Source organism: Gossypium hirsutum, chromosome A02 (assembly GCF_007990345.1).
Source record: "Gossypium hirsutum isolate 1008001.06 chromosome A02, Gossypium_hirsutum_v2.1, whole genome shotgun sequence".
In the NCBI taxonomy this organism is placed as follows: domain Eukaryota; kingdom Viridiplantae; phylum Streptophyta; class Magnoliopsida; order Malvales; family Malvaceae; genus Gossypium; species Gossypium hirsutum.
Window position 1 is genome coordinate 100,840,314 of NC_053425.1, and position 13,545 is coordinate 100,853,858.

At 32.3% G+C, this 13,545-nt stretch overlaps 1 protein-coding gene, 2 non-coding genes and 1 pseudogene across 3 annotated transcripts; 1 reads left to right on the forward strand and 3 right to left on the reverse strand.

Moving 5' to 3' along the window:
• Positions 1–2,280: 2,280 nt before the first annotated feature.
• LOC107924962 (protein BOLA2) lies at positions 2,281–4,823 on the forward strand. The gene is made up of 3 exons (XM_016855544.2): positions 2,281–2,450; positions 4,301–4,323; positions 4,412–4,823. The coding sequence occupies exons 1-3, from the start codon at positions 2,388–2,390 to the stop codon at positions 4,605–4,607; spliced, it is 282 nt and encodes a 93-aa protein (XP_016711033.1). The 5' UTR covers positions 2,281–2,387; the 3' UTR covers positions 4,608–4,823.
• A 950-nt stretch (positions 4,824–5,773) lies between these two features.
• On the reverse strand, positions 5,774–5,909 carry LOC121217549 (uncharacterized; annotated as a pseudogene).
• A 556-nt stretch (positions 5,910–6,465) lies between these two features.
• Positions 6,466–6,582, reverse strand: LOC121217030 (U5 spliceosomal RNA). The gene has a single exon (XR_005913239.1). It is a non-coding gene; the product is annotated as a U5 spliceosomal RNA (small nuclear RNA).
• Positions 6,583–7,840: 1,258 nt separating this feature from the next.
• Positions 7,841–7,957, reverse strand: LOC121217077 (U5 spliceosomal RNA). Its single transcript, XR_005913302.1, has one exon. It is a non-coding gene; the product is annotated as a U5 spliceosomal RNA (small nuclear RNA).
• Positions 7,958–13,545: the final 5,588 nt, after the last annotated feature.

The following is a 13,545-nucleotide window of genomic DNA, read 5'->3' on the forward strand; positions in this document are numbered from 1 at the left end:
TTTTCTATCTTATTTTAATTTAATCATTTATATTATGTTTCCTTGTAATTTAGGCGCTAAATTTTGTTATATTTTAAATTTAGTCATTTACTTCCCTTTTTCTTATTTATTTTGCAATTTATGCTTTAAGTTCTATTTAAATTTCAATTTAATCATTCATTTATTTAATTCTACCTTTTTATTTACTATTTTTTATTATTTTATCCCCTAAAATTTTATTATGGTTTCGATTTAATCTTTTCATTTAGTCTTTTTTTATTTAATTTTCAACATTTTTAAATCCTTATTTATATTTTATCCTTTAATTTACATAACTTGCATTTTTATCCTTAAGTTTCTTAATCATCTCATTTTAGTTATTTTTTGTGATTTTTTTTATGTTGATGTTATTATTAAATGATTATTTTTGCTAATTAATATTTTATTTTGTCATCATTAATACAACACAACCATGATCATAGCATTATCATACTTTTTTATTATTTCACCATTTTTTTGGTTATTACTAATGTTCCACTTATTATTTTACTATTGTTACCATTATTAAATAGTATTATTAATTGGCTAAAAATTATTTCGACTACCATATGTTATTATTTTGTTATCATTTTGTGACCACGTAAGTCATTCTATACTATTTTTGTCATTTCCATATTATGCAACATGTTTAAATATTTGTTTATTTTTATACCAACACTTGAATAAATCAATCGCATATTGCATTAAATGTCATATCCTTTTTTTTTTCTGATGCACAAAAAAGGAAAATTTTAAAACCAAGGCAACGTTCTTAATTTAGAGATTCGAGAAGTTGTGACATAACTTACAGGGTTTGATTTTCTCTTTGAACCTAAATAACCAAACATATTTTTTAAAACAAAAAACACATGAGATTTAAATAGTAATTAAATAATGAGCAATCTAATTTTCGAGGATTCAAGATGTCGTACCCTAACTTACGGGATATGACATTTTTGTTTTGGTTACCTTGAGATAAAAAGGCCTTTTACATAAGTTTTAATTTAGTTAAGTGATTTTAATTAAAAAAGAACATTAAGCAAAGAGGGACTGTGTTTTAATTTCTCTTCGAATTTTCAACTTTTGACACTAAAATATCAAGTAATCAATTTGGTACCAATTTTTTAGCGTTATGAGGGTGCTAATCTTTTCTTGTACAAAATCGATTCCTGAACCCATTTCCTAGATTTTTGTAGACAAAAATGATTTTAATAAATCTAATATTTTATTAAAATGACAAAGCCTTGAGGTGATCCGATCACACTTAATTAAAAAAAATTAGTGGTGACTTCATTTTCGTTTTTAAAATAAAAGTCAATTTAAAAAGTTTCAACAACCATTGTTGAAATATGTAAAATTCGCTCATAAATTGTAAAAGTTATAACATAATAATGATTAAATTTATATTGGAAAATAGATATAGGAGAGCCAAATCCATATATGTTGTTGCTAGGTGCTGCTTTAGTGGATGTTTGATTCCAACTGTACACTGAAATACTGGATTTAAATTTAATAAAATTTGATTTGATTTAGAAAAAAAGAATATATATATATGCTCAGTTATTCTATTTAAAAATCCTAAACCTATAAAATGAATGAATAAATTAAACGGAGTTCCTTACAGAATAAATTGAAATTTTGATTAAATCAACTTCATTGGTTTGGTTCAATTCAATTTCACAGATTAATTTATTGAATGGATATTTTATTTGTATGAATATGGTAATAATAGTAGATTTAAGTTTTTTTAATCTTTGAATTTAACATTTATTCTTACATTAAGGCTTAAAATAGGTAATAGTTTAAACCTTTTTCTTTTGTTTAAGTTAGTCCTTAAATTTGACAATTATTCCTATATTAGGGTTTAAACTTTAAAGTTTTCAAGGAAATATCAAAGATTAATTTGGATTTAAAAAAACCCAAACCCCAATGTGGAACAATGAAAAAAAATTTGAAGTCCCAATGTGAGAATAATTACTAAATTTATGGGCTAAATTAAAAAGAAAAAAAAGAAAAATTTCCAAATTGAACCCTTGAATTTTAATTTTGAAACAATGTTAACTAAAATCCTTTTGTTAAAAGAGAGAGAGAGAGAGAAATAACCAAGGAAACTAACATTCAGGTTTAATTTTCTTGAAAATGACCTAAATAACTTTAACCAAGTTCATAATGGGCTGTGGCCGAAAAATAATGATGGGCTTATAGTAACGGATAGGACTTGCATAGCAAATGGCATATAAGTCCATGATGTTTGACTCCACCAAAATCGAATCTTTCTTTTAAATTTATTCTTCAATTGAATTTATATTGTGGTAAAGGAATCTTGGAAACAAAACGAAGAAGAAGAAACAGAGCAAAAGAAAGAGACGATGGGAGTGACGAAGGAACAAGTTGAGTCTTCATTGACTTCAAAATTGAAGCCTTCTCATCTGGTAACCCTCCTTTCATTTCTTCCTTATATTTCATTCACCTTTATATCTATAATTTATTCCTATCTAAGTTGTAAATTTCTAGAAAAAAAATCTAAAGCTGGTTGTTGGTTTTAATTTTTTTATCCTCCCTAATCATGTTTCCACAAATAAGTAAATCCATGAATATGCTTTTTGCTTGTTGCTTTTCTGCTTTCAAAGGAGCAATTTTTATGAAAAATTAAAGATTAAAAATCTGTTTTTTTTTTGGGGGGGGGGATTTGCATGATGTTACTTAGAATGTAGAACAATTATATTTTAGTCAAATATCAATTTAAGTGAAAATAAGTTGTGCTACATTCACGGGGATATCGGGTACAACTTCAATTTTTGTGGAATCATTGTGGAAACTCTTATTATGAATTGATGATTAGTTCAGAGCCATGCTGTTTTTGATGAATTTTACTGAGATACTTTTTTCACTCTTTAAATGTTTTATTCGTTCACTTAAGAGTGAAGTTGGTTGAATGAGAAAGAAGTATGTATTTCAAGCTATTGAGGTGGAAAGATTTCTCAATTTCCATCCTTTTGGAATGATTGCGGCACATTTAAGTTTTTAACTTAGATGCTATGTGTAGTTTGAGCACAAGGGAACTCAAGCCATAATTTGCAGATTTTCCGGGTCACAAGCTCATTCTTCATATGCATCCATTGTTTTACCTTCCTATGTTTGTACAGAAAGATATTGTGTCGAAAATTGTTTCAGAATTATTCTTAATTTTACAGCTTGTTGGATCCAGGTTTTAAGTGATTTCGAGAAGAGTACCCTACCATATTGGCTTTGGTTCACTTGAGAAGAGAAAGTTAAATTAATTTTCCTTTTTGTTTGGAGAAAGCTTGACAGTGTCATTTTGTTAAACTGGGTCTCAATATTCAAGGTTCATGTTTACATATGCTGATAGACATTAGTGAGGAGTATGAATCCTTTCTAGTTTCTTGTCGATATATCTCTTAAGTACGATTGTCTGAGTTTTTTTGGGAAATAAACTTTTCTTGTTGCCTCGTATGACTAGGAAGGACTGTAAGATCACTAATTTGCAATTCTTTCATTGGCTGTGCTTGCATTGCTTGAATATGGTAGTGGTACTTCGTTTATTTGAAAGCATTCAATAAGAAGCAGAACTAAATGTGCTGCAAGCTTTTTGAAATTCTATATCCTTTTGGCTAGGTTCCAATTTCCAAATGATCATGATCAAGATCAACTTGAAGATGTTTATTGTTTATTTTCCAAATAGGTTTAAGCACCAATGGGCTTTTTTGCTGTAAAAAACGGTGCTTTCTAGTCATCACCCCATTTTTTGTTGTACAGTCCTCTTTGAAGTGTCATCATCATCTTCTTCTTTCGTGATTTATGAGGGATGTCTTCCATAAGCTCATATTTCCTTATTTCCGCTGGGGTAGAATGTAGTGGCATATACCCAAATGATTTTGAACCCATAACATAGTCCTTCATCCTATTCATATGGCTGAAATGAGGATGCGGCATGAAGGTTGTTGGTATCTAATGACAATAGTAGCCTTTTTACCTATTAATATAGGTGAAGTACAAGGTTACAAGTTCAAAACATGATTCTTTGTCTGGTGGGGTCCCTTTGGCTCTGTTGTTCGTAGTTCCTTGATAAATTTCATGATCAGCTTTGTGTATTGCTACAATAATTGGGAGCGAGTCCTGACTTTAATTTTTAGAAAATTTGCTTTCATATGCATTGTGTTTATTATTTGGACTCGCGAAACCCTTAAGATTTACTTCCCATTTTGATGTTTATCTAATACTATATTATCACAAAACTAATTTTTATATTTGTGTGTTTCAGGAAGTAATCGATACATCTGGAGGGTGAGATTTATTCTAAACATTTTTCTATTTAAATTACTATTACATCCTCATTTTTGGGGAAATTTACAAAGAGGTTTCAATGTATCAGGTGCGGTGCAAGTTTTGTTATTGAGATTGTATCGGAGCAATTTGAAGGGAAGAGACTCCTGGAAAGGCACCGAATTGTGAATGCTGCTCTCGAGGAGGAGATGAAGCAAATCCATGCCCTGTCTATAAAGAAAGCTCTGACCCCGGAGCAGTGGAAACAACAGCAAGAGGCTGAAAAATCTAAACCAGATGCTTAGAGAGACACTCAAAACTATAATTTAGACATTTGAATAAGAGTTCATGAGAACTCAGCTGGAATACTAAGCCATCATTTCACCTTTAGCATACATTTTAGAACCATACTTCGTAATTACTGATTACTTCCCCACGGGGGCGTTTGGGATGCATGCAAAACTACAGATTTTCACATGATAAAAAAAGATAGAAAACCAATGATCATATATTCAGTTCAATGATGAAGGCATATTGATGTTAATATATGTAGCAAAAAAAGAAAATGCATAACTCCGCATTTTGAAGTTAGGTTACTTCTGTAGTGCCATATTGACAGATATATCATTTTTGCTCTGTTACTGTTATATACCAATATATTATATGCTTATATGTAAATGTAGATTTAAGTTTTAATACTCAAATTTCTCAATCCCTAAATAAATGGCATAAATATGATAAAATATTTTAATCAGTCAAAGGTTACCAAGTGGGAATTGAAATCATGGTAAACCGATCTGAAGCATCCACTCGTTTTAATTTTTATCCATGACTTGTGGAGTATTCAACCTTCCATCCCCAAAGTAAAGAAAAAATTCTGCTCTCATAGTTGGCATTTATTTATTCATTGCATAACTTCATATCAACATGATTCAGGATAACTCTTAAAGTTTTCACTACATATTTTTTTTTAAATTTTAATCAATTACCTATAAAAAGTTGAAGAGTCTAGAAATTATTCAGTGATGTGTTTTGAAATTGAAAAAGAGAGCTATGAATCCGTTATGAATGCCTTAAAACGGATGCCATTCCCAAATAGAACGGCAGTTAAGGGCAGCTTCATTCTAACAAATCTACTTCATGATTGAGACGGGAAACCTGAGTCACAAATAAAGAGAGTAAATCCAAACTAGCAAACAAGGAATTCAATGGAAAGCAACTAGTTGCAAATAATGGTTTGTTTCTTGGTAATTCTTTTAAAAACTCTGGAAGTAGGTTTATCAGCATAAACAAGCATTTGCTGAAACTACAAGGTCATTTAGTGACTGAATGGACCAATCCATTGGCTTTGGACTATAACAAGTAAACAGGTCTCAATCAGGTTTTTTCTTATATTCCATTAGAATTTAAGAAACCCTGTTTCTGCCACTTTAACTACACCATCCATCACAAAAAACTTTGGCAAATTAGAAATGGGTAGCGCAAACGCAGGCCCTAACTGCCACAAATTATGACGTAGGCTCTCCCACTTGGGGAAACCTTATGCAGGTGCACCAGTGCAATGAAAGCCACCAACCTAGGCCTTGAAAGTTCTCCTAGGTAACTTTGACAGCATGTAAGTCAGCCTGCTCAACGTCCATATGTTTTACGGATCCTATCACAATTCTACAATATTAACCTCCATAACGCTTAAGGAGAAGAAATACAAGTAGAATATCACCTCTTGAATCTCGTAATACCCCACCATTCCCTGCATTTCCAAACATATCAACTAAAGGTACATTCACAATAAACTTAACAAATCAACATAGAGGATGCCACCTAGAAACTGAATCCCCTATCCTATGCATGAGACCTACCTTGCATGTTTTGGATTATGAACTAAAATTCAATCCATCCAAGCTAAACTTGAGCCGAAGAAAGTATGAAAACTTGCAGAGTGGTCTCAACCATATGATATACCCAATGACAGAAGATTTAGGATTACCAACCTCAAAAATCTAATATTGAAGCTATGTTGAAGATGCTAAAAATGTGTACCCTAAAAGGAACTAATATAAAGTGATTGTATTCCACAATTTGGTCATTACATCACTGATTGATTTTCATCACTGAATTGACGGACAAGTAGTACAAAACATTTGAAACTAGAATTTGCATGGGGGCATTCAACAAGAAATACCCTTCCAAAAATTGGCGTATGCCGCTTAAAGTGGCGAGCACACGGTATTCTTTAGTAAAAGGCGAAAGAATAGTTCGCTCTGTGCTCACCACACGGCTCCGTTAGTTTAATGCCCTGCTGCAAGTTGCTTTATAAGCATAAGGTGAAGCTGCTACCTGCTTTCCCAGAGCTATGTGGGACTTCACTTTATGGTAATTTAATTTGAAGTCTTCACTCTTTTTAAGTTTTATCCATTTGTATTGTAGATTTGCTATTAAACCAAGCTTTTAAGTTTATCATCCTCAAAGTAAGAATAAACTCTGCTCTCATACTTAGCACCACGTGATTCATGATGTTAGATATTGGAACTCTAAACAGAGTTGAGAATAGAGATTATTCAATGATTTCTTTTGAAACTGAATAATAGAGCTAAGAACCTGTAACTGAAACCATTTCTGCAAGCTAGAGGGAAATTTAGCAGTAACTATTTCTTTACTCTAAAACAGAAGGTGTCCCCAAATAGGATGACTAATGGGGATTAATTTCAAACTGTTTGGGACAAAATGGTGGAAAACTAGATTGGAAGCAATGTCTTGAGTAGCTTGATTGTAACAAAATAACTTCATAGGTTGAGGAAGTAGGTTTATCATAGATAACAACCATTGCTAAAACCACAAGGTCAGTGAGTGGAAGCACCAATCAATGGCCATTAGTTTTAGACTTCCTAGTTTTATATCAAGTAAACAGCCAGATTTCACTGTTCAGGCTTTATCTTACATTTCATTGAAGAGGGATCCATTGCTGCTATTTTGTCATGCCCATCTCATTGATGAGCACTCTCAGCCTCTTAAGCAAACTAGTCATACAGTGATATAAAAGCTCAAATCAGAATTTGAAAAGAATTCAGTGTCACTTAGAAAGGTCTGGCTGCCACCTCTCTTGATATTGAAGCACTGGTGAAATTTCAATCTTGGGCTCAAAGAGAACAAAGCTAGGATTGAGAGATTTCACCACTACGGTTTTTGGCTACATTTCTTCGCTAATTTGAAGAAGAAACTAGTAAGATATCCATAATCCATTCATATTACTGAACTAGAACACTGTTGTAATCGAAAGCAAAGCAGTCAACGTGATCAAGTTCAAGAGCAAAAGATTTAAACTGTTAATTGGAAGCTGATAGTTGAAGCTTTATTCCAAGAATCCATCCAAACAAGTTATCCAATCAATTTCCAGCACTTTCCTTTGACGTTGTTTTCGACAAAACTTACACAGAACTAAAGGTGAAAATGCTAAATCTTTAATACAAAGAATTCCCAACATAGGTTATTCCTGCAGAATAGGGAAGTGTAAAAAAGCTTAGAACTTGTATCGTAATGGGGCATCCAACAAGGAACGCCCTTCCAAAAATTGGCGTATACCGCTTAAAATGACGAGCACACGGTATTTTTTAGTAAAAGGCCAAAGAATAATTCGCTCTGTGGTCATCACACGGCTCCGTGGGTTGAAAACGTTGTTACAAGTTGCCTTATAAACATAAGGTGAAGCTGCTACTTGCTTTTCCATGCCAATGTGGGACTTGACTTTATGGTAGTTTGGTTTGAGTCGCGCTCCTTTTTTGTCCACTCAAATGTTGAATTACTGTTAACCCAAGCTTTTAATTTCTTGGAGGGTTAGAACTTATCATCCCAAAGTAATATGACTAAATGCTGCTCTCAGATTTAGCACGACGTGGTTCATGATATTAGATATTGGAAGTCTCAAATTTCTCTCTTCATTTTTATTTGTTTATGATTATTCAATGATTTCTTTTGACATTGAAGATAGATTAAGAATCTCGATCGAATGCTTTCAAGTAAAATTTTTTGTAGGCTAGAGGAATTAGCAGTAACCATCTGTTGAAAATAAGCCTACCATGCTGTTGTGATAATTTTTGTTGAAGAGCGTGCAGCTTGTAAACATGCTGCAGCTGGTATGCTTGTTGCAATAGCAAGTTTTTTATTTAGGTACATTGTAATTAAACTTAGTTGAAAATAAACAAGCTGATGACAATTTGATATGTTTAGATAGTGAATGATGTGTTTAGTTGGTTTGTTTAGTGTACGGGTAATGTTTCGAAGTTTACTATGCTGAGAAGTTGTGTTTGGTAGAGAAAATTGTCTATAAAAAGCATGTATTGTTTTATTTAGGGTAATGAAAAATCAATGAAAGTCAACTTTTCATTCATTGCTGCATGTTTGTGAGCAAGTAAAATATTTTTTGCATCTTGCTCCTTTGTTCTAAGTCCTGTTTTCTTCTTTCGTTGTTGTAAAACACCAAAACCATCTCTTTACTTTAAATCTGTTGTTGTCCCCAAATAAAATGACAAATGGCAATCAATACCAATCGGTTTGGGATAACAATACTGTCGAAACCTATTTTGAGAATCGACTTTTTATTTTTAAAAAACGAAAATAAGAGTCGCCAACAATCTTTTTTTTTATGAGATGTAATCAGATCACCTCGTAATTTGATCGTTCTAATAAAATGTTTGATTTACTAAAATAATGATTTTTGGTCTACAAAATTCAAAAAAAAAAAGGTTCGGGAGTCGGTTACGGATGAGGAATGATTAGTACCCTCGTAACGTCCAAAATTGGTACCTAGTTGATTACTTAGTGTCGAGAATTAAAAGTTGGAAGAGAATTTAAAAACATGATCCCACTTTGCAATAATGTTATTTTTAATTTAAATCACTTGAATAATTCAAAACGTGTGTAAAAAACCCTCTTATCTCAAAGTAACAGAAAGGCCATATCCCATAAGTTAGGATACGACATCTCAAATCCTTGAAAATAAGCTTACTCTTTATTTAATTGCTATTTAAATCTCATGTGTTTTAATTTTAAAAGGGATGTCTGGTTATCTAGGTTCAAGGAGAAAGTCGAACCCTTAAGTTAGGGCACGATTTCTTGAATCTCCAAATACGGGACATTGCCTTAATTTTAAATTTTCCTTCATTAAATAATAACGAACATAACATTTAAAATCATGTGTATTTATCTTATATGGGGTATAGTATAAAAATGACCAATTACATTTAAACATAATGCATGATGTAGTGATGATGAAATAATATAAAATGGCTACATGAGTAGAATATTTGAATGATATATAATAAATAAATAAGTGAATGCTATGATAATACTAATGTAATTGTAGTAATAATAATCGAATCATAATAATAAAAAACTAAATAAGGTAACATAAAATAAAAAGAAAAATGCAGATTAAAAAGATAAACAAATGTGACATGAAAATATAAAAAATAATAAAATAACAAGAAAGAAAACTAATGACAATAATTAAAAATGCAAAAATAAAAGAGTAATCAATCTAGTTTTTAAGGATAAAAAAGAAGTAATAAATAAATAAATAAATAAATAGCTTGTAAAGAAGGTGAAATTAAATAAACAGAGGATTTAATTGAAATCTAAATGAAATTAGGGGCATAAATTGTAAATAATAAAAAATAGACTAATAAGGATTAATGTGTAATGCGCTAAAAAGGACAGGGACCGAGTAGGAAAATATATCTTGTCCTTATGCTCATCATTCCTCAGAAGGACCAAAATAAAACAAAAATGAAATTATATGGTAAAATTTTTAAACATATAAAAATAGATAGGACTGGATTGAAAACTAAATAAAAGGTGGAAGAGTCGGGACTCAAATAACCCATTTGTCACAAAAACACGTGGATCCTATCCACTTTCGGGTCAGGTGATCAGGTTGAAGGCCAAAATGGCATCGTTTTAAGGTTATTGAAACTAGCCCTAAACGATGTCGTTTAACATCGCCTATAAGAGCAAATTTTAAAAAAAAAAACTTGAGAGCTCTGTTTTTTTCTCTCGGTGGTTTCTGAGTCCAGCCTTTGAGCCACCGTGGACCATCGTGGCCACCAGTCATCGACGACGGCGGTCGTCGCCACCGGTAGCCTCAAAAAACCCCTTTTAGCCCCTTTTTTTTCTTTTTTTCTTTTTTTAAAAAAATCTTGAGAACTTTATCTAAAGGCTAATGCCAAAAAAAAATAGAAGAAAGTTTCAACCTTGCGTGTTCGTCGAAACCTTGGTAGATCCCTAATGCATTCTGAGGTGTTCGAGACCAGAGGAGAAAGTCCCTGACGACAACAGAAGCCAGAACGGTAGGTAAGAAAACCTTTTTTTTTATATCCTTGTTATGTCTTTTTAAACGAAAAATAAAAAATATAAAGAACTACCTTTTTTTGAAATCTTGTTTTTTTTTTGTATTTGATTGCCTCTTCGTGTGTAAAAACAATAAATCTAGACTTAGGCTTTTATAGCCAATTTCATATTTTTCTTTTGCTTTTGTTTCTGCCATTTACTGTTTGCTACTGTTCTTTCTGTTATTTCTTGCTATGGTTCCTGTCCTTTTCCTTTCTTTTTTTTGCAGATGGCGTGGAGGTCAACGGTGACGGAGAGGTAGATCCCTTTGCTAATTTGGTGAAACGACAGCAGAAAGGGTGCGTCGGGCCTCGGAAGCGTGCATGCGAAAGGGGGGAGGTGCGGCGCAGAGATTTTAGGGTTTTTGATTTTATTGAAAAGAGGTTTAAGTTGTTGGGCTTTAGACTTTGGATTAGGTTTTTCTGTTTGGGTTGTTTGGGTAGTGTATTGGGCCTGGCATGTAATTGGACTTTAATTTTAATTTTTATTCTTGGTTTCTGTTTAGGGCTCGGACAAAATTAGGCCCTTACAGCTGCCCCTCTTTGCTCGTTGTCATGCAACGGGAATGGAGCAAAGACTTTAAGAAGGACCAATTTTGTCTGGTCTTGCCGAATCTCGACTTCTTTGGTGCTTCTTTTCTTTAAGTAACCTTGTTCTAATCCACTGCAACTTCAGGGAGATAAGACTTGTAACTTCGATCTGCTCCACTGAAAATTCAGGGAGATAAGACTTGTAACTTCGATCTGCTCCACTGAAACTTTAGGGAGATAAGATTTGTAACTTGTAGCTTTAATTTGTTCCACTGCAACTTCAGGGAAATAAGATTCGTAGTTTCAACCCGCTCCACTATAACTTCAGGGAAATAAGATTTGTAGCTTCAACCCAGTCCACTGTAACTTTAGGGAGATAAGGTTCACTTTAATCTACTCCACTGTAACTTCAGGGAGATAGGATTTATGTATTGTAGCTTTAATCTGTTCTATTGTAACTTCAGGGAAATAAGATTTGCTATCTTCAATCTGCTCCGCTGCAACTTTAGGGAGATAAGATTTGTTTTAATCTGCTCTACTGCAACTTCAAGGAGATAAGATTTACTACGGTGACTTCAATCCAGCCCACTACAACTTTAGGGGTATAGAATTTGTGGTTTCACTGATCTGTTACACCGTTCTTTGAGGAACGTGACCTGTAGAATCTATTTTATTGGCCTTTTTCTGCCAAGCGATTAGGATGTTATGATCAAAATGAATCAAATGCTCCTAACTAGATGTGTATGAATGTTATTTACATGAATACAGAATGTCATTTTTCGAGAATGATCCCTCTTTTAACGCTTAGGTTGACATTGCTCGTAGTTCATCAAGGTTCTATCACTGACATATTACCCTGCCTTCTTATTTAGCTGGTATCTTTAATAGAAAACCCGAAAAAAATAATCATAATTTAGACTATTCTTTCTCGAATATCCAACTCTTAAATTTGGTTAGTTCTGACTAGTGGTCCTATAACAGCCCATTTTCGGTGAGATCGGAACAGTAGTTTCGGGACCACAAATTCGAGCAAAAAATTTAAAATTTTATTTTATTTTATTTTATGGTTGGTATCAGGATAGAAAGGTCACATGAAAATTTCGATACGAAAATTTTATCGATTGTGTGGTTAATTAGGTAAATGACTAAATTGTATAAAATGCAAAAGTTTTGTTCTAGTAGCTATAGGTATCAAATAGCTATGGAATGCAAAACTTAAGGTCCTTAAATGGTAATTAGACCATTGAAGGATAGTTAGTAGATATTTTAATGACTCATCCATGGAAAAATTAGAAATAGCTAGGGACTAAATTAGGAATCACTAAAATTAAAAGATGACAAATAATAAAAAAGAATTATCATCTGTTCTATTCATCTTGATCCCAAAAATTACTATGGAAACCTTAGGAGAGAGGATGAAAACTTTTCAAGCTCAATAAGGTATGAAATCAAGTCCCCTTTTTAATGATTTTTATATTTTTAGAATCGGGATAACCTAATCTCTCTATTTAGGGGATTAATTTAGAAAGTTATCAAGGTATAAAATTTGGGTCATGGATGAATATGCTTAAAATTAGAAATTTATGGTAGAAAATGAAAGTTTGTTCATAGATAAACAACTTTTACAAAGCAATTTTTGATGAAAACTTGATTTAGGGACTAAAATGAAAAAATGGTAAAATTTATGGAAAATTCTGAAATTTGTGAAATGTATGTGCTGTAGATGTAATAGTGAATTTCGGTTAGGTTTGGAAAGAGGGTTAAATTTCATGAATTTCATTTTCTAAGCCTAGGGACAAAATTAAAATTTTTGAAAAGAATAGGGGCAAAATGGTAATTTTGCTTAGGAAATTATAGAACGCAAATGTGATTGAAATGTGATAGATTAATAGTTAAATTTATCTAATAGATCCGAAAAGACCAACCATAGAACTAGATCGAGGAAAGCAAAATGTTTCGGATTAGTAGAAACTAAAAAACGAACCATTTTCAAGGTAAGTTCGTGTAACTTAAAAAAATGTATATTAATATGTTTTAATTGAATTGTATGATTTTGCTGTTATGTATGAGATGATATACATACATATTGATATAGTTTTAAGTTGTGTAATATGGACAAATTATTGAGTCCCGATCAAATGTTGATTTTTGATGGGTTGAAAATAATAGTACATATGTTGCGAATAGAATTTAGCCCGGGCGGGTAATTCTAATGTAAGCCCTCTTGAGTTAGGTTATAAATTGGATTTAGCCTGGACGGGTAATCTATATTAAGCTCTTTAGAGCATATGCTATGGATAAGATTTAGCTTGGACTGGTAATCCTACGGTAA